General features: G+C 34.9%; 1 protein-coding gene across 2 annotated transcripts; it reads left to right on the forward strand.

Annotated features, from left to right (window-relative positions):
- The first annotated feature begins 10537 nt into the window (after positions 1–10537).
- Positions 10538–19609, forward strand: LOC113699389 (peptidyl-prolyl cis-trans isomerase PASTICCINO1). 2 transcript variants are annotated; one of them, XM_027219737.2, is made up of 20 exons: positions 10538–10745; positions 10905–10989; positions 11158–11227; positions 11694–11791; positions 12452–12574; positions 13363–13395; positions 13989–14047; positions 14172–14253; positions 14516–14674; positions 15195–15252; positions 15664–15812; positions 16021–16118; positions 16435–16504; positions 17608–17667; positions 18086–18142; positions 18439–18507; positions 18632–18709; positions 18861–18962; positions 19042–19113; positions 19187–19609. In XM_027219737.2, exons 1-20 carry the CDS (start codon positions 10672–10674, stop codon positions 19445–19447), a joined length of 1857 nt encoding a protein of 618 aa, XP_027075538.1. In that variant the 5' UTR covers positions 10538–10671; the 3' UTR covers positions 19448–19609. The 2 variants fall into 2 exon arrangements, with proteins under 2 accessions (XP_027075538.1, XP_027075539.1); XM_027219738.2 differs by having other exon boundaries at positions 10606–10745; positions 10888–10989.
- Positions 19610–20970: the final 1361 nt, after the last annotated feature.

Genomic DNA, 20970 nt, shown 5'->3' on the forward strand with positions numbered 1-20970 from the left:
TGGTTGCCTTAAGCACTTTCTGTATACTTCTCCCTTTTTTGTTTATTAATCACTCTGACGCCTTACTAGAATTTTGCACTTTACGAATCATCTAGAAAATTGTAATGATATTTATTGCTACTAATATGAATGATAAAGCACTCATCTCATCGTAATACTTGAATAACTGAAAGTTCAATTTATTGATTTTTACATGGGGCTGAAGACTTTTGTTGTCTGCCTAATTGACACTATATGTAGCTTTAGTTTTACGTTCTTGTTTTGGGCAGTAAGCCAATTGAAAATAGCTTGATAGGAGTTTTCTACCCTTGCTTTGGTCTTTACTAAGTTAATCTCTTTTAATAATTGAGTTTTGTGGTAGATAAACCTAAGCTAGTTTCTTTTTCTGCCCAAAGTGCATGATCAGTACATTTGATATTATACTCTCTTTTGGTTAGTCAACTAGCTAAGGGAACTTCATGTCTACTGCACTTTGCTTTGCATATGCCTATCTAAATTTTGGATGACTTTCTGGTCCTATTTTGGGTGTCTAGTTCTACATGCCATTGACTATTATCTTGGATAATATCCAGATCATACCTTTAACAGATATGACTATACCATGCTTCAACCCATACATTGCATGATTCTTTCACAGAAGATCAGTGTGGTATTTTAAAATTTAGATCTTGGATTGGAACTTATAGATCACTCCTTGTAAGTTATGCAGCTCCAAGTTGGAAATTTTGGCATCATGGTTCTTGATAATGCACTGATGTTTGTTAGTGATACGAAATATGGGCCGCTTATGGGCCATGTTTTGGGCTGCAAGAGATTGAATCTTTTAGTAATAGTTAGTAGTTTATTTTCTAGATTTCTATTTTATTTGCTAGGAATAAATTCGGTCCAAGACCTCATGTTGAGTTGGATCCGATTTATAGAGTCTAGGCTCACTATAACTTAAGTTGGTTAATTAGCTTTTATTGGGTTATGTTGGGCCAGCTTAAAGCCTTCATTGGATCAATTATAAGCTGACCATTAGATAGTGGATTTGAGTAGTGGAATCGGACCAAAGGCCTAGCCTAGCCGAGTTAGGGTTTTGTCTTGTAAGGCTATATATAGCCTAGGTTTTCATTCATTAAAGGACAGAATTCAGATTATATAACATATTCGTGAGTTTATTCACTCTCTCTTGCTTCAAGAGAATTTCCTTTGAATACTTGAGAATCAATCTCAAGTTGTTCAACGAACTTATCAATCAAGTAGTCTCCTTGATTGTGGCGTTCTTCTATCTATACTTATGGTTCACTAAAGTGGCTAGTCGTGGGTTAAGGAATCTCCTTAGTTCGTGGCTCGTGATTCTAGAAGGGTCAAAGTTCCGCAAATCATCCCAACTTGGTGTTCGTCTAGATCCGTCTCACATCAGTTGGTAATCAGAGCTAGTCGACAACCACCAGGTTATATCCTTCTTTTCTTTTGTGTTTCGAGTCACATACTCTTGTTCCAAATCAGTTTGTGTGTCAATTCAAAAAAAAAAAAAAAAAAAAAAAAAGGTACTGTAGCATCGTACTGTTCATAGCTACTGTAGCGATACTGTTCACCGCGCCCGCACTGTAGCGATACTGTTCATCGCTACTGTAGCGACACTGTTCATCCCGAAAAAAAAACTTTTTTTTCATAACTTGTGTTTCTTTCTTATTTTGGTGTCTTGTTTTATTGTTCTTGAAGTTTTGTGTTGGTTTAGAGTAAAAAAAAAAAAAAAAAAAATCCAGCCGCTAGGGTTTCCTTGGGCGCAAGTTTCTTGCCAAATCTGTCCAAACTTTAGTTTATTCCACCAAGTTGTTTTAATTAATTTCCTAAACTGATTTTGTGGTTGAACTTGTTTGGGGTTGGAATCTTGAAGAGGGACTACCATAATCTAGGGTTTCTTGAGTTCCTTGAAACTAATCTTGAAGTCTTGAAACTTTGATACATGTCTTAATAGTTGTTGGAGGATTGAAGGAGAACATTGGTTTGACATTAACATTCTGGAATTTTACCCAAAAACAGCCGAGTAATTGTGTGTTTTAGAGTCAAAAAAAAAAGAAGGAAGAAAAGAGAAAAGGCATTCGGGTAGCAAGCAACAAAGAAAGAAGCCGAAATTTTATTGACCAAGCTGTCTTGTTACTCCTTGTTCCAAACCAAACTAGAAACTACACCAGAAAAAAAAAGAAAAAAAAAAAGAAAAGAAACTCAAAAATTCTGTCCAACCTCTTCTTGAAAGTCTCGAACACCTTGCGTCTTGATCACTTGAACAACCCTTGCTTGAGGTTCTTGATTATCTTGGGCCTTAAAAACTTGCACTTGCCTTCGTATAAAAAGTTTCTTGTACGTTCTTGCATCCATACGGGGCTTCCTTGGTTTAGGAGTAAATCTCTTGGGAATTTCTTGAGCAAGCCGCTTGGGGGACTCTTGAGTGACAATACTCTCGTTGTCTTGACAAGCCATTTCCTTGAAACAAGAAACAAAACTGCCGTGGCCTTGTCTAAGGAAGAGAGAACAGAATTGTGCGTTGCGTCTTGAAGGAGAAAGGCCGAATTGTTGGCAAGCTAAGGGCGGCTGGAGAGAGGAAATTTTAGTGAGGGCTAGTCGACTTTTTGAAGGCTTCAAGAAGACAAGAAATCTGGAATATTTTCGTGGAAGCAATTCTGATTTGATAAGGTAACAAATCTGGAAATTCATCAGCGGTTAGGAAGCTACCAAATTCTGTTTTGCAGCCGACTTTGGAAGGTTTAAAAGGAGCAGAAATCTGGAAATTTTTAAGCTACCAAATTCTGTTTTGCAGCCGACTTTGGAAGGTTTAAAAGGAGCAGAAATCTGGAAATTTTTTTTAGCTACCAAATTCTGTTTTGCAGCCGACTTTGGAAGGTTTCAAAAGAGAAGGAAATCTGGAATTTTTTTGGGAACAATTCTGATTTGTTATAGCCGACTTTAGGAAGGTTTTTGGAGAGGGAATCTGGAAATTTTTTTAAGCATAATTCTGTTTGGTTAGCCGACTTTAAGGAAATTTCCAAATAAGTCCAACACCTAACTTGTTTCCAAAAATCAATTGGGCAATTAAGTAAAGCACTTGGGAACTCCATCATCGTACTTGGACTTTCTTTTTCTTTGTACATCAATTCTTTCCTCTTCCATTCCTTATTCATTACTTGAGCTTTCCATTTCTACTTTTTGTTTCCTTGTTCCTTTGATACAATTGGGAGCTATTTTGATTAAAGTTTGATTGAATTTCCTTGAGAAATTTCTGATTTCTTCAAAGGAAACAATCGATTGGCTTGAGGAGTGAATTGGTAAGAACATTAGAGTGACATAAACACTTGAGTGAAAACACGAGAGGAGTGAAACACTTAAGGGAGCGAGTGAGGACTGTTCTACTAATTTTTGTTGAGTTTTGCAGGTAATAAAAGTATGAGACAAACGAATGCTCAACTGGAGCTTCACCATCTTGTGCCTAAAGGAGTAAATACTGTGGCATTGCGTGAGATAACTGAGCAATTGGAAATCATCAAAGCTCCAAAAAATTATTGGTTTTATACACGTTGCCATATCAAGGATAAAGTTTGCAGCTTAGCCATTGATAAGGGTTGTGAAGTTAATCTCGCAAGTACTATCTTGGTTGAGAAATTGAATCTTCCAACCATTGATCATCTTCGACCTTACAAGTTGCAAAGTGATAGTGGTGATATTTGGATTACTAAGCACACACTTGTTCCTTTTCGTATTGGTCAATACGTGGATGAGGTGTTGTGTGATGTGGTTCCCATTCAAGTGACGCATGTACTGTTGGGACAATGGTGGATGTTTAATCGAGAAGTCAAATATGATGGATATACTAATAAGTATTCCTTCATATTTAATGGCCGTCGTACCAGGCTTGTGTCGCTTAACTCTAAACAACTTTGTATTGATCTAGCATACATGAAGAGTGAGCATGAGCGTTATAGTATGAAGAAAGAGCTGGAGGAGAGAATTGTGACTGAAGAGGTAAAATTCGAGGGAGTTGAAATGGAGAAAGAGGTTGAGAATAATGAGGTGAAAAAGTCAGCTACTGAGCATGAAAAAGAGATTAAAAATTCTAAGAGTAAGCTGATTGTGAGAAAGGATGTGAGCTCATATGTTTTTTCTAACGATCCTGACTCTACTTTGTTTAGTGTTTCTACTTTTATGCAGGTTAAGCAAGGAAAAATTGAGTTGATCTTGGCATGCTCTATGCCTAAATCCATTGGTGAATATCAAACTTTTCATGGATTTTGCATCTTAGGTGTTGTATCCCTTTGTCATCCATTGATGTTCAACTTCAACCATGAGCCTGAATTGCTTGTTGGGAGGAATAATGAAATTTCAAAGGGAGTTTCTACACTTGAAACTTGTTATAAACTTCCTTTTTATTTCGTTAGTGATAATTCTTTCCTCATTGGTCCAAATTCTGATTCCTTACAAGCTGATTTTATTCTTCAATTTGAAGGTTCAGAAGCTGCCTATCTCGATCTTACTCCATTTGTGCAAGATAGGCCATACCAACAACAACTTGCAATGAATTTTGTAACTTTGCAAAATCATGTCCGGGACTTTTCTAACCTGATTGAGCACCACTATGAAGATCCTTATCTTGTGAATGTGAATGGTAAGCTGTCAAGTGATTTTATACCTACAAATCCTAATCGTGTGATTTATTGTGTAGGTCCAAATTCGACCATTCATGACACAATGCTGATTAGAGAGCTTTGGAGTGGTTGGAGTAAAGCCTTGAGTTGCCCATGGCGGATTGAGAGCATTTTCAAGCTAACCAAGAGACATGTGCAGCGAATTATAATAATCACGACGTATGCAAGTATCATCCATTCTAAGAGAGCCAATATGTGGAGATTTGAAGTTTCATACTGCCAACTCTTATAGTACCATTCATTTCCAAACACGATTTGAGGACAAATCTTTTTTTAAGAGGAGGGGAATGATACGAAATATGGGCCGCTTATGGGCCATGTTTTGGGCTGCAAGAGATTGAATCTTTTAGTAATAGTTAGTAGTTTATTTTCTAGATTTCTATTTTATTTGCTAGGAATAAATTCGGTCCAAGACCTCATGTTGAGTTGGATCCGATTTATAGAGTCTAGGCTCACTATAACTTAAGTTGGTTAATTAGCTTTTATTGGGTTATGTTGGGCCAGCTTAAAGCCTTCATTGGATCAATTATAAGCTGACCATTAGATAGTGGATTTGAGTAGTGGAATCGGACCAAAGGCCTAGCCTAGCCGAGTTAGGGTTTTGTCTTGTAAGGCTATATATAGCCTAGGTTTTCATTCATTAAAGGACAGAATTCAGATTATATAACATATTCGTGAGTTTATTCACTCTCTCTTGCTTCAAGAGAATTTCCTTTGAATACTTGAGAATCAATCTCAAGTTGTTCAACGAACTTATCAATCAAGTAGTCTCCTTGATTGTGGCGTTCTTCTATCTATACTTATGGTTCACTAAAGTGGCTAGTCGTGGGTTAAGGAATCTCCTTAGTTCGTGGCTCGTGATTCTAGAAGGGTCAAAGTTCCGCAAATCATCCCAACTTGGTGTTCGTCTAGATCCGTCTCACATCAGTTAGTTACATCCTGCAGACTGCATGTGATTCTCTTTTCTTTCATATTTTCTGTTCTCTCACAAACAGTTGAAAGTGAAAGAATTATGCAGTTCATGTTTTTGTGTTCTAATTTGATCATCTGATCTTTTTCTGTTATAATTCAACATGGATGTACTCTTTTTTGAAATGAAAGAAACAAGGGTGAGAAACTTGGTCTAGTCCATGGTACATCTCATTGATTTTGATACACGAGGCTTGATAATCAATTTTGGTGCAACAAAGGCTATTGCCTATTGGTCAAATTATGACTTCTGGAATAATATCTAAACTCTTTGCCATTATTCGCTCTTGCTATGCTAATGATGAAATGTCAGAAGGAACTTTTTGGGTTGACTTTGATTTTCTTGCATAAGTTACTGCTAATTAGGAAGGTCAGGTTTCATTTACTTCTGAAACTGTAATTGATGCTAAGATCTCTGAAAAATTCATGTTGCAGGTGTATTTTGTCGCATGTGAGAATATGACTAATGGAGGAGTTCTGAGACCTGAGCACATTGGCACAGCTTCAAGACAAGATAAAATTTGCTGCTATAGATCCAATTTGCTGCTATAAAATACTTAGTAGCTATACCATTAGGTAGTTTCTGATATAGTATTATACAGCCATGCGACATTAAATCATGTTAGATCTTCACAAATACTAAACTAAGTGTATGCCTTTGCTTGCAGCATTGGTCTATGTGCTCCAGACTGGGAAATCTTGTTGGTTTAAGAACTTGTTATGGTTGACCAACGTTAGTGTAGTACATTTATGGAACTCTAAAATCTGAGATTTCAATTTGGGGGTAGTTTTTTTCCTGCCAGTATTTGAAATGTGGAATGTTTCTGTAGGTTTTCTTTTTTAGAGAAAAAATTGAAAGGTCCACTTGTCATTTTATTTTTCTGGTTGGAATATCAAGCTCTTGGTGTCCACTAATTACATTATGTAAGTACGAGATTTTTTTTTAAAAAATTTTTTTTTTGATCTTCCAATGTAAGCATGTTTGACTTCAATATAGCTTTTTCTAGATGAACTAATGTCATTTCAAAGTGGCCATGGGGCTGAATCACTCTATAGGATTAAGAATTAATGAAAACTGTCTTCACTTATGAGATGTCATTTATCTTTGTTTAGACAACATGATATAAATCTACTTGATAATTTTATTTTATTCTTTATTTTTTTGGCTGCTATAGCTGCTGTATTTGCCTTGGCAGTTGCAGAATTTGTTGTCTGTCTTGATTTCTTTTATAAGTTGTTTTATATTTAAAAACAGTACTCTCAAAAATAGAAGAAATGATTTTGTGATTTCTATGGCTGAGAAACACTTAAAGTAAAGAAATAGACTCGTTTCTTTTCATTTCTCTTTTGTTTCTATTCCTTGCAGTTTTTTTTTTTTTTGCTCTCCTCCTGTTTAATCGAGTTTTAGTTTCACTGTGTTTAATCTTGTGAATTCATTTTTTGAACTTTCTTATTCACAGTTATGTCCAATTGATCATACAATGTTTCAAAGTATGGGCTTATATCTTGTGAGTTGTGTTGTTTCTTTTTTTATCGCATTGAAGTTTACTTAAAAGTAGAGAGGATTCTGATTTAATCCATGTTCAAGCGACAAGAATGGTTTGTACTTCTAGCTTTGGAGGATTAGTTTAATGCATAAAGCGGTGCGTAGAGGTTTTTTTAAAGTTGGAAGTTAAACATTTTATCCTTGATGACTGATGTGTCACTTTCCATACTTAGTACAATAAAAAGCTGCTTTGAGCTTCTTGAGGAACAAAATGAATTGATGATAGCTCCTTTCTTTTCGAATCTATTGGGTCAGAAGTATTACAAGAATTATGAACCATTATTTTGGTATTGGGGGGCCTTTTAAGGACTTGTACAAGTCATTGTGATGTCGTATGGCTTTGTCATTAAGCATGTGCTTCCTTTCCAACGTACAACATGAAAACTGAGAAAAATAAAGTTTTACAGAATGCTATAGAATTATAATCATCATAATTTTTTTTCATATTTTTCAACTGATTTTACATTTATTAGTTGGTTTCCTGTCTGGCAAAAAAAGAATGTGCAGAAGTTGGAATGAACTTGAAGTGAACAATTTGCACCTCATTCGCTCAAGCTCAGTTGCCAATCTGTCATAATAGTGGCAGGTTAATCATATTACAATGTTTTTCCATTTATTTCATGATTCGAGTGTTGTTCTGTCATTGTCCTCTGGATTTAAGATTTGAATCATTTCAGTATCTCAATTGGGGTGGATATGCAGTAAAAGTTTATTTGCTTTCTTTCTGGATGTAATTGTAATCATGTTCTTCAATATGTGCTCTTTAAATTTCAAATTTAAGTTAGTAAAAATACTGGTACAGCTCTTATTCCACTATACCATAGTTTGTACCTACTAATGCTGTCCATATTGTGTAATTCCTAATCATTTCCAATTGTTACCAGTTTTATTTTAAAATTTTGCATTACAACTTTCTTCAACCACATTTAAGGTTACACAACCACGTATATTGTTTTTCATTTAGCATTCACAATCATTAATAACAATTTAGAAATTAACGGGGCAGTAATTGAGCAACTTGTAAGTGCACAGGGCTCTCCTCCTAGTCCCAGTTAGTGTTGGTAAGGTTACCTACTTCTTTTTGTTGTCTTATGCAGTAAATTTGTTTTTTCTGCTCAGACTTTAGCGGAATAGTTAATACAGAAACTTCCCCTCACGTTTCTCTTAATATCACCTAGCAACCCTAAGGTTTTAAAGATATCACTTACCTCCATTGCTTTTGTTATTTATTCCACAAAATTTCGAAAAACCTAAACTACCTTTTGCTCACTAAATAAAAATACTCCTAAACTACTTTGTTTACTTCAAGAAAACCATCATCTAAAAAATGATTTCCAGTAGTACTACCACGTTACAATGCTATAGTCCATAGAAATATAAATTTGAAAAACAAAAATGATATTTGCAAAGAAATACACTAACACCAATTTAACTTTATATGCTCAAAACCAATTTCATGTGAACCTTATATATATTTTTTTCAATTTCTTCTCAACTTGTGTCCAAGCCCTTAAATTGTACCGATCATTATGAAAATCAACTCAAAATAAATAAAGAAATCATGTTGACATACTAAATCAATTATTTTCTAAATTGTTATTTAGCAGTGTTTTAATCAAGTTTTTAGAAATTTTATTGAAGTCAAGTTATAGTAGTTAGGAATTGGTAATTTATTAGAAAATTTCTTATGGTTGTAAGACTTATTTACCAAGTCATCTAGTCTATAAATGGGGAGTCTTATTATTGTTGTTAGTTGATAAGAGTGAAAATTTGAGAGACTGCTATTATGTGTGATTAGTTGATTTATTCCTCTTCTCCAATACATATTCTTATGTGTGTAAATTGCCTCCCCATCTAAATTGGTTTTATGAAATTTATCTCCTATATAATTTTTGTAAAATTTTTTGGGTTCTACAAATCATACCCCACTCTAACACAATCACAAAATTTAAAAAATAAACAAAATTCAATTTACTATAATTTACAAATTAAAAAATCGCATAGTAATCCAAAAAAAAAAGAAAGTAGAGAATGTTCAACAAAGGAGAAAGAGAAGAAAGTGACTTTTGTTTCTTCTTTTTAAAAATTTTTTGAGCTCCATTTATTTGGCATACAAATTATGGATCAAGTGAGGGTTAATATAGTCTTTTTACAATTATTAGGAGAGGTAAGTGATATTCTTGAAAGCTCAAGATGCCAAGTGATATTAGAAGAAACCTCAAGGGACGTTTATGACATTACCTCTAACTAATAAGAATAGTATACTGAATATTTAATTACCGTTTATAACTCTGTATGATGAACATGCCTGGCACCCCTCCAATTTAACTGTGATTAATTTATAGTCTTACTAGTTAATTTGGGCCAGATATAATAATTGGTATATTTTCAAAAGGGTCATGATAAATTGAAAACACAGTATTGCTGCAGTTGAACACATCAAAGTTAAAAAAGAAATAGTGATTATCTAGGCTAATAGTAAAGTGTTATATTTACAAACATAAGAATCTTTCTACATATGTTTTCACACTAATACTTTATGATTCAACAATATTAATCATCGTAGTTCTTCATGATATTTGCTATTAGTGTTGAGCTAATAAGCAAAAAAAATTTTTATAAGGGAAAAAAATTGATACAAAGCAGGCTTAAAAATCGAAATTTTTATAAGCAAAAAAGACAAAAATATGAAATCATAATTCATCTTCTTTTGAATATTTAGTTTAACAATAGATGGGAAAATAAAGAAAATTCAAAAATAAATCATAAAAGTCTGTGATAGTGGAGGAGGCTCTATTTAGAAAGTGACATTGGTAATAAGGTTGCAGATAGCAAGTAGTCATCACTTACCGTCAGTGTTTGGGTTGCACCCCCATTTTTTTTTTCCTTCTATTATTGTATGAAGAAGACAATTCAGACTGTTTAAACAAAAATAATTTAACATTATAGATAACTATACGGAAAAGATTCAGATATCTTGGAAGCAGAAATTGTGCAGAAATAATCTATCCATCGTAGTAGGAACACAAAAAGATATGCTAAGTAGTATAAACTCGCTCATTTGAAGGCAGGCTCCACCGCACCGCTAAATTGAAAGTCAAACTATGTCATAAATGATAATACAGCAGGTGTGGCTAAAAGAGTTGATCGAACCAAAAGACCATAAAGCCAACTCTATTTCTTTTGGCTAATTACTCCATCGAGGGTAAAAGTGAAATCCAAGGGTAGCATGGTCAGGAAAATTGCAGCAGAAATACGTGCAACCCATTAGGGGACGAAATGACCAAACAATCCACACACTAATGGTGTTGATAGGGGACGAAAGTACTGTTCCTAACTACATTCCCTCTTTTATTCTCGATATCTTCGCCTAGGCCTTTTCGTTGCTCGGCTTTTTAACCAATTCCAAGTTCAAGTTCTTCAAGTTCTGAAATCAAAGATCACAACTTCGAGAAAGAGTTGAATCGAGCGACCATGGCTACGGATGAAGACAGGCTGCCAGATTATAAATCCCAAAAGAAAAAACCTACTTCTGATGAAGATAAAAGGTCAAATATTCTTCCTTTTCGTCTTTTCTTTCTCTAATGGTCTGTTTGTTCTAATGGTCAGTTTGTTTATATTTAGTTATTTATTTATCTATTACCTTTGCTTATTGCTGTGTAATTTTTTATTGGTTGTGTGTTGATTTAGTAATTCCTTATGCATAGGAAGAAGAAGATTGTGCCGGGAAGTTTGATGAAAGCTGTGATAAGGCCAGGGGGCGGAGAAGTGACCCCTGCTGATGGTGATCAGGTTGGTGGATTTTTTGTCTTGAATGGTTTTGTTAGTTGGACGACGTCTGGCTTTAACTTGCGAGTGCCAACGACCTATTAAGTGTTCCTACAGTACTTCCATGACAAAATCATGTCCTCCCTATGATGGTGCCAAATGATGCTTAATAAATTGTGCACCAATATGCAGGTCATTTATCATTGCACAATTCGCACCTTGGATGGTGTTGTTGTCCAGTCAACAAGAAGAGAATTTGGAGGTGAGTTCCAGCATCAATTCTGTCATCTTACTGTGGTGGTAAAATTATGACACAAGATAGAAGTCTGAAGGTTTTAGGAGAAATTAAGAATAGAGGGTTTTAGAACTCTGATTTTTACTAGAACTAGTATTGCAACTGATGGGTCACCTGAAACCTCTTAAGTGCATGTGCTTTTAAGAAGCTAGACTGTTCTCTGGGTTTACTCTGGTTTCTTGCTATGTGAACTTGTCATAACAGTTCTGCTGCTCCTTTGCTGTCTGAATATCCCTGCGGATTATTTTGCTACATCCGGAATGGGAGAGCAACATTATACTGGGCTTCTGGGGATATCTTTCTGTTTTTGTTAACTTAATGATGCAGATATACCTGGATGTTGTTAAGATATAGTGTTCCCTTGGTAATAAAATTACTAACTACTTTCTACATTCCCATTGATTATGAAAGGCTTTTTATCCTCTTTTGACAGGCAATGGTGCTCCAATTAGGCATGTTTTGGGGAAAAGCAAGATGATATTAGGACTGTTGGAAGGAATCCCTACCATGCTGACAGATGAAGTTGCAATGGTCTTTATCTCAACCTTCTTTTGTAGAATTGGGATTGAATGGTATTACTGTTGTAGGCCCAAAAAGATGTTTCATTTTTTTGGGCTGGGCTGTATGGTTTCATTTGTTAAAGATTTTTTAATCTATTGTTGCACACATTGTACCATTATTAACGAGTTCAACTGTAATAGACTGTGATGATGTAAAAGCTTGTATATCTGGGCTATGACCACAAAGCAATATTTAAAGATTCTGCTTATTTATTTTGTTTCATTCTTTAGTTGAAGACTTGGAAGCTTGTGTGGGACAGAGCACTACAGATGTCATATAGGAAAAAAATGTTAAATGACTGAGTTGCAATATTGAAACATATTTGCATGTCAAACCTTTTTTAAAAGTGTAAATGCAGGTGTGTTCAGGAAATTTGGATTCTTATGCAGTTGCCTGCTACTCCATCTTCTTTTGTAATCATTTTTTAAATTTTCAGGACATTGGGAATATTTAAATTTAATTCAATGACTTGGCTTAGTAAAAACAGAAATTTGACTCATGAGATCTGCATTGTAAAGTGCCCAAGGGACGAGAATATTCCAGTTGCTGGCTAAGGCCTAAAAGTGTCCGCTACTTTTGAAACATAGTTTTGCTAATCTTTTTAGTTGGATTTGTGATATTGGCTTGCAGTTTAAAATGAAACCTGAAATGCATTACGGGGAGGAGGATTGCCCTGTCTCAGTGGATGATAGATTCCCAAAGGATTCTGAACTTCATTTTGAGATAGAGCTGATAGATTTCTCAAAAGTCAAGGCAAGCATATGTCCATGAATTGCTATGTTGTATCACTTTTAAATGTACAAAACTTATGCATGTCACTCTGATTTCTTGGTGTTTCAGCAAAGAATTGTTATATTGAATTGCTCTCATAGTCCTCTCGTCAATTACTGGTATTAACTGTGAGAATATCTTTCTGTACAATGTCCTTAACCATGGTAATTTGCTGATGGCTTCATTAATATATGCCTGTACTTGGTCTAGAAGACTCCTGTAGAATAAGTTGTTCATTTGAGCCGCCAAATTCAAGACAAATGAAACAATATCTCAATGGTTCATTTTCCCATGACAAGTCAGTTTCTGTATTGTCTCCCAGTATGTGTGTGTGCTTGTTTTTATATAATATTTCTCAAATAATACTCAAACGAAGTCTGTATATTGGTGTTTAATCCTTGTGCAATCTGTTATTCTATTGGATATTGTTGGTTGTTCTATAAGTTTGACTGCACTGTTGGTTTTGAGTCCTTTCGGATGATTTATATAGATGTTTTAGCATTTCTTATAGTATATTGAGGATGATAATGAAGCCTAGCGAATGGATTATAAAGTACAAAGCGCTTAGTCAACTATTTTACCAATGCGATTTTATAGTTAAAAGTTTCTCTATGGAATCCAACTATATTTTTGTTAGTGTGTTTGGGCATTTGTGTCTTCTCGTCTCTGCCTTTTCTGTCTAATATCTTACACTTTGTTATTTTCCTACATGTCTTCTTCAGATCCCATCTAATTATGCTAAGATGTGCTCCAATCTTTTGAATTTTCAGGTAATCAGCGAAGATTTGGGAGTGTTGAAGAAGGTGAAATTGGCAATCAGCTTCAAAATTTTGTAAATTCTTCAATGTCTCCATTTTAGGTGCAGTTTGCATCGTTAGTCAACAAATAATCTACTGAAGGCATGGCAATAGGAAATGTAAATAATACTGTAAGAGAGATAGCCTGTTGGGTTCAGTGTACTCACCACATTTTGCAAAAGGATTAGTTGAAAGAGTGTGATGGAGTTTTGAAAATCAAGTACTCAAAAAAGTAATAAAGAAATACTTTTGTTCACCTGCTTTGCAACCTAAGTGAATATAACAGCTCTCAAGGATTTTTCTTTTACTAAATGCTTAAGAACTTGCTCTATTTGGAATCAAGTAGTTGACAAGAACTTGCTCTAGTTATGTTAAGCAAAACAAAATCTTGCAGGAGTGGTGAATGTCGGAGGAAATTACTTTAGATACTAACCAAAATAGGTTATTAATATTGGTTGTGTTAACAAACTTCAGGTGATTGGGGTCAAAGTGGTTGGAAAAGCTTATGGAAAGAAGTACAAAGCAAATGAAACCAAAGTTGATTTTTGTTAGTGCATTTCACAAGTTTAGTGGTTTTTATCTTCTTTTTTCCTGACCAGGTAATAGAGGAAGGACAGGGCTGGGAAACACCAAGGGAGCCATATGAAGTAAAAGCTTGGTAGGAATTGATTGTTGCCTTCCTTGATTGCTATGTGTGTCATATTCGTCTTTACCATGATCATGTTGTAGTCGATATTTGACAATTGACATTGGCGAAACTGGAATATTATCTTTGTTTCTAGGATTTCAGCAAGGTCAGGGGAAGGAAAAATGGTCTTGTCACGTGCTAAGCAACCAGTGCATTTTACTTTGGGAAAATCTGAGGTGAGTTTTATACCATTTTCTTCCATTTTTTTTTCTTTATGGTTCATGCTTATTATCTTGATTTTTGTTCTTCCTGTGTATCTATTCCTATTTCATCACTTTGCAAAATAAGCATTTTACTGAGTTCTCCACATTTGTGAAATTACTATCCTAATTACTCGTTTCTTTTCTTTATTTTCTTCCTAGAATTTCAGTTCCTATTTGCCTGTGTCATGACAACTCACACAAACTTTTTCTTATATTCTTGTGTATTTTGACATAGATACCTAAAGGGCTTGAAATGGGAATAGGAACAATGTCACGTGGTGAGAAGGCAGTAATTTATGTTACTGGTCAACATATAACGGAAACTCCTCTGATTTCTGCTGTAGAAGGAGTGGAAGAAATTTATTTTGAGGTGGAGCTTGTCCACTTTGTTCAGGTAGAAATTGAGTTTCACAAACCTGTAGTTGTTTAATATATTCATATTTTGCCCAGAGCATGCCGCGCATGTTTGTTTTTTAACATGTATATGTGTCGATAATCATATTTGTGTGCTTGACTGTGGCTGAGATGTTGTCTTCAAATTAAATTTTATAGGAGCCTTAATCCCTTCTCTTTCCCCTCTGTTTTTCTTGGAGTTGTTCCATGGCGCGCCAGCAGTAGTACTTTGATGTGTTTGATTGAATGTTTGTATATAAATTTCTGATAGTTGGAGTTTGAAATGGTTAAATTTTGCTCTTTTTTCATTGAATCATGAATGTCATCCTTCTTGTCTATGGGGAATTACTAGGGACTTCTTGGATCTTCAAAAATTAATCCTACTAAGTGGCATTCCGAATAATCACATTTCATTATGTCCATGAATCATGGGAAAGCATGCCTTGTTAATGCAGTATTGCAATCTATTATGGTAGCGAAATGACAGAGGATGTTCTAACTTCTGGTTGTGGCATTTGTAGGTCCGTGATGTGCTTGGAGATGGACGCCTTATCAAGCGTCGCATTCGTGATGGAAGAGGTTTGCTTTTCCTTTTTCTACATTTTGGAGATCGGCATTATATGTTTTTGCATATTTTGAACTTAGAACCTCTTATGACATATTGTTATTTGTCAAATCCGAGATCTGATGAACTTTTAGACAATTCGAAGACATCCATAGTTTCATTTTGGGCCAGAATGTTTACGCTCATATTTCCTGTGAAATATAGCTCTGAATTTCTGACTGCTTATCCTGTTATATTTCCATGTTTTTAGTGTGCCTCCCTGCAACTATCAAGTCTCTATGTTTGTAAATATGCATATAAGCTACAAATGAATGGTTAAAAGGGTATCTCGATAACTTTGTCATATCTTTACAGGAGTTTCAAGGTTTTATCTGATTTTGACTAAATAATAACGTCTTATGCTTTTCTTAACTCTTCATGGTTAGGTGAATTCCCCATGGATTGCCCTCTTCATGATAGCTTATTACGTGTCCATTACAAAGGCATGCTTCTTAATGGGGCAAAGACAGTTTTCTATGATACAAAAGTTGATAATCATGGGCAGCCTCTGGAGTTCAGCTCTGGGGAAGGGCTTGTAAGTCAAGTTACTGTATATGAGCACATATTTCAAATATCTCTTTTTCTAGCCTGTCCTTCCCCCACCCGTCTCCCCTCTACTATCCTCAAATCGGTTTAGGTATCTAGTTCCATGCCTTGCATAGATGCAAGGGAGGACACTGCACTGATTTATTGATCTTATGTTTAAGTCTGATTGCAAATTTCATCTTCTGCAATGTGTGTAGGTACCTGAAGGGTTTGAAATGTGTGTTCGTCTGATGTTGCCTGGAGAGTTAGCTGTTGTCACGTGTCCTCCTGAATATGCCTATGACAAGTTTCAAAGGTTATAACAAATTTGCTTAGAAAAAATGTTTTGCATGGGAATGATAGAAGTCTTTACACAAAAGTAAAATTACTCAATGGGTAACCTCGGACTTCATGGTTAAATAGAGAAGTTGCCTGTGCGGGGCTAAGGCCATAAAAACCTAGGCACTCCCAGACCTCATTGGCAGGAACCTCAAGCATTGGGTTGGGCCTGCTATGTATAATCTGAAAATGCATGGGTAGTCCTTAATATTTTAGCTTTATGTCTTTCTTTCTGAAACTTCATGCTTTATTGCACAGCATCCTTTTGACATTTCTTCTAACATTATCATTAGGCCAGCTAATGTTCCTGAAGGTGCCCATATCCAATGGGAGATTGAGCTTCTTGAATTTGAGATGCCAAAGGTAACTAAGTGATACATGTATTCTTTTGTGAAAACTTAAAGAAGAATCTTATTACTATAGATGTATGTTGTATCATGGATTTATGAAATTTCTAAGGAGCATCTAGTTTCTGAGGATTAGATTGAAAAGAATGATTGGTCATTCATTGTAAATTAACAGAATTGTAGACCATAAAAGCAATTGGAGAGTAGGGTAACTGCTACACTGGGGAGGGCTATAAACGAATCGATTAAATTGAACTTTTAACTCGAATTTGAACTGCAATCCTATATGAGCTCAAAATCTAAGCTCAAGTTCGATTTGATTTAACATTCAATGGATTTGAGCTCAATTCGAGAGCTCGAAAATTTATCCAGTTCTTCTATTTTTATAGTATCACTAATACATATATAATATCTATATGATAAAATAATAAATATATAATTTTATATAAAATATTGTTAAATTATTTTATATAAAAATATTAAAAATTATTCGAGTCAAATCAAGCCTTAACAAGCTGAATATCTACAAGTTCGAACTCGATTTGATACTATAAATGAATCCTAATTCCTATTTGAATTCGAGCTCGAGTTTGTTGAAAATCGAACCCTAAACGAATCAAGCCTGAACTGTTCATTAAGGGCTTGGTTCGTTTACAGCCCTACTGGGGACATGACCAGCAAAAAGCGTCAGGGTTCTATGCTTTCTTCATTTAAGTTTGGGTGGCATTGTGAAACCTTAAGTAGCAGATAGGTTAATGGAGAATGAATAGACGGTTTTTTATGGTCCACATGGGCAGACTTTCTGATTATAAACTTGTTGATAGAGAACTCCTTTTTAGAGTTTTATCTTTCTGTTGGGTATAAGAAAGTTAAGGAAACGGGCAGTGGATGACCCGTAGATCAATGCCTCTTTAGTTCCCTCCATTATGTTTCTAGAATTAGTAACATAAAAATTTTATCATATTTGGTCCAATGATGATACCAACCAGTTAAAGTTTTGGTGTATGCATCAAACAGGCTGACAGTCTCATTTGACTTTAATATTTTCATGTTTCTCATTGTACATCCTCCTGTTGCATTAAATGATTAATTATTATTTGACAAGATTTTTGGTTGCAGGACTGGACTGGTTTCAACTTCAGACAGATAATGGAAGATGTTGAGAAGATCAAAGGCACGGTATGATTTTAAACTAGTTGGACAGGTTCTGAGGAACATTATTTTCAGCCTGTTCAGTACTATTTGTTTATATTGTCTTTTTCCTTGTCAATGTATATTATTTGTTTTACCACTGCTGCTATCCATTATTATCATCATTTCTTGTGATTAGCATTGTATGAGAATTATCAGCTGTCCTCATCTGTCATTGTGGTTATTAGTTAATATATGCCATGCACTATTCTAAGTGACTTTGAGGGTCGATTCAGTGCCCACAGTTGAATTATTATTTCCACATGGTCTATTGAAGGGCCTCATTTAAACATGACTTCACTTAGAGTGAATTTCCATCTATTAGGGCAGGCTTTTGAGACTTCTTGCATGCATAACAATATGTATTGTCCAAATGAAGCTCATTTATTCTGTATACCCTTTTCAGGGTAACAGGCTTTTCAAAGAAGGAAAATATCAACTTGCCAAGGCAAAGTATGAGAAGGCATGTGGTAACTCATTCAGTCTCGATAACTTTATGTTTTCTCAACTTATACAGCATTCATTGTCCAAATTTAAGCTTGCATTATGTGTCTTGTTTATTTGGAAATCAGATACTACTTTTGTTGGTTTTATGCAACTAGTTTTGTTCTTCTGTCCCACCTTACGTAGTTGCAGTCCTTGCTGATAAAATCAGGATAAATAGCACGTGGTGACCCTTTTTTTCCTTAAGTAGTTGGTAAGAAGTTATGTTGAACTGAATGAAGATCTAGAACAGTGGTGTTGGGTTTTTTTTTGCAGGTACTGCGAGAATTTAAGCATGTTAATCCTCAAGATGATGACGAGGGAAAAGAATTTTCAGATACAAGAGTAAGAGTGCTTATATCTGCTTGCTACTTAATAGACATGTCTCTCTGGATTGATGACATTTTCAACGCGTTGCTTTCACATTATCTAGAATAGTTGGTCTCTAATGTGATTTGAGTTGTTCCAGAATCTGTTGCATCTAAATGTGGCTGCATGCTTCTTGAAAATGGGAGATTGCAGGAAGTCTATTGAGGAATGCAACAAGGTAAATAACTTGCCTCCGAAATTAAAAGTTTCCTAGCTGTATGAAAAAGATGTGTTAGCGTTCTACTGAAGCCTCTTAGACTAAAGTTTGATCACTCTGGGTGATTTCATTCCAAGTCAAACTTTGCTCTGACAACTGATTTGTAATGCAGGTATTGGATGCAAATCCTATTCATGTGAAAGCTCTCTATCGACGTGGAATGGCCTACATGACAGCTGGAGATTTTGAGGAGGCAAGAAATGATCTTAACAAGGTAATTGTCTTCTATGTTAATAATAGTTGGGTACCATAGCTATGTACCTCCTCAAGTTGCATTTTGGATTGCTATGCAGATGATGAGTATTGACAAGTCATCTGAGCCTACTGCAAAAGCAGCTCTTCTCAAACTTAAAAGGGAAGAACAGGTTGGTTGATTTACAAATTGTGTGTTAACATTGCTTTCTTAAAATTTTAATTGCATACTTGGATGCAAAGCAGGAAGTGCATAGGAGGGCTCGCAACCAGTATAAGGGACTCTTTGACAAGAATCCTGGAGAAATTTCAGAAGCTGGAGTTGGAGAGAGAGAAGAAAGTGCTACTGAGAACAACAATGACGAACATCATCAGGATTTAGTTAATAACGAGCAGGATATGCAGCAGGTTGCTGCTCGAACTCGCCTGAGTTTTATGTCGGGATTGTTGCCTAAAGTCAAAAGACTTTTCGCTGCTGTGGGGCTCAACAGGTGTACAATATTGTGAGCTGTAAACAGAAATTGGGAGTTGTGAATCTAAATATCTTGGGCGAGAGATCGTTTCTATGGTTCCAAATTTCCATTGAATTTTTACCCATCTATGTTTAACAGGACGTCTGATCTATTGAGGTCTTCTGGCATTGGGAATCAACTGTTATAAATTATTCAATGTCCTTAGTGTCATTAATTATTTAATATGGCGAAGAAAGAGAGAGGTAAACAAACTGCTTTGTGAGAGAGAGAGAGAGATTGACGGACATTAGTTAGCTTATTCCGTGGATAACTCTGAACTTGTAATTTGCGTTCCTTCACTAATATTTGTAGCTTTCGCAAAGGCTTTTGTTTGCTCATGAGATGAAATTGGACTTTCATTATGGGCCATTGCATTATTTTGTCGAGTAAACTTGAATTTCGGATCCAAATCCATATGGGGACAGTCATCTAAGTATCAATCTGCATTTAACAGTTCATAATCCAATTCCTGACCGCCACCTTAGTATCAGTCTGCATTTAACAGTTTATAGTCCTATTTACCATTTTTTGGGCGAGAAAAACTGGAAAGGCGTGAATCGGTACAGAAATATGTAAACGGGAACTCAAAGCGTTTCTTTTTCCCCCCTTCAGAATAATAATAATGACTGACAAGTTGACGATGGTGGTGGTGATGATAATAATAAATTAAATAATTTGTAGCTTGAATCTAAACTAGAGATCTTCTTTTATTGTAAGGTGTACCATGCACATGCATTGTACGCGGGTGAAATCATTAGTAGTTTAATTTTCAGGATGAAGAAACAAAAATTTGAATTAGTTATTTTTGAAATATATGTATTATAATGATATTTTGAATTAGTTATTTTTAATGTATATATGTATATTGAAAGAAAAGATTGTACCATGAAATGTATTTGATTTAAATCAATCAAATGTAAAAAATTTAAATCAGTTTTAGGAAGTGGAACTTTTGCTTCAACAATTGATCTTCATTTTTATTTTTGACTTTTCCTAGATACCATTAATCTTCTCATCCATATTGCTTTTAAATCATAGCATTACATTAATCACTTTGGAGTTTATTATGTAAAATCACTTTCTAATGTATGAGCCTACATTAAACAACTTTTGAAGAGGAGTATGATTTATGTGATATACTTTTTTGATGAATTTGTGTGAGCATTTAGAATAAAAGCAAAGTCTGAAATAATGCATAAAGAAAGAAAATTAAATAACTAACATGACATGTAGGGATGTGGATTTCTTCCTTTTATTTTATTGTTAGGAAAAACTTATTTGCGTTAAAATGACAAACATATATTATAAAAAACTTATTTGTGTTATATTTTAGGTAATCTACTTTTTATTCATGATCAACTTTATACATGATAATGCATTGCTAAAAATTACTTTAGTGCTTAGTAATCAATATAAAAGAAATCGTGCATTTAGAAATTTAGGGTGTCGCTCCTCTTCATAAACTTTTTCCCCCCTCTGTATCACATCTGACTTTGGTTATAATTTGGTAATTCTTGA

Source organism: Coffea arabica, chromosome 7c, assembly GCF_036785885.1.
Source record: "Coffea arabica cultivar ET-39 chromosome 7c, Coffea Arabica ET-39 HiFi, whole genome shotgun sequence".
Taxonomy (NCBI): domain Eukaryota; kingdom Viridiplantae; phylum Streptophyta; class Magnoliopsida; order Gentianales; family Rubiaceae; genus Coffea; species Coffea arabica.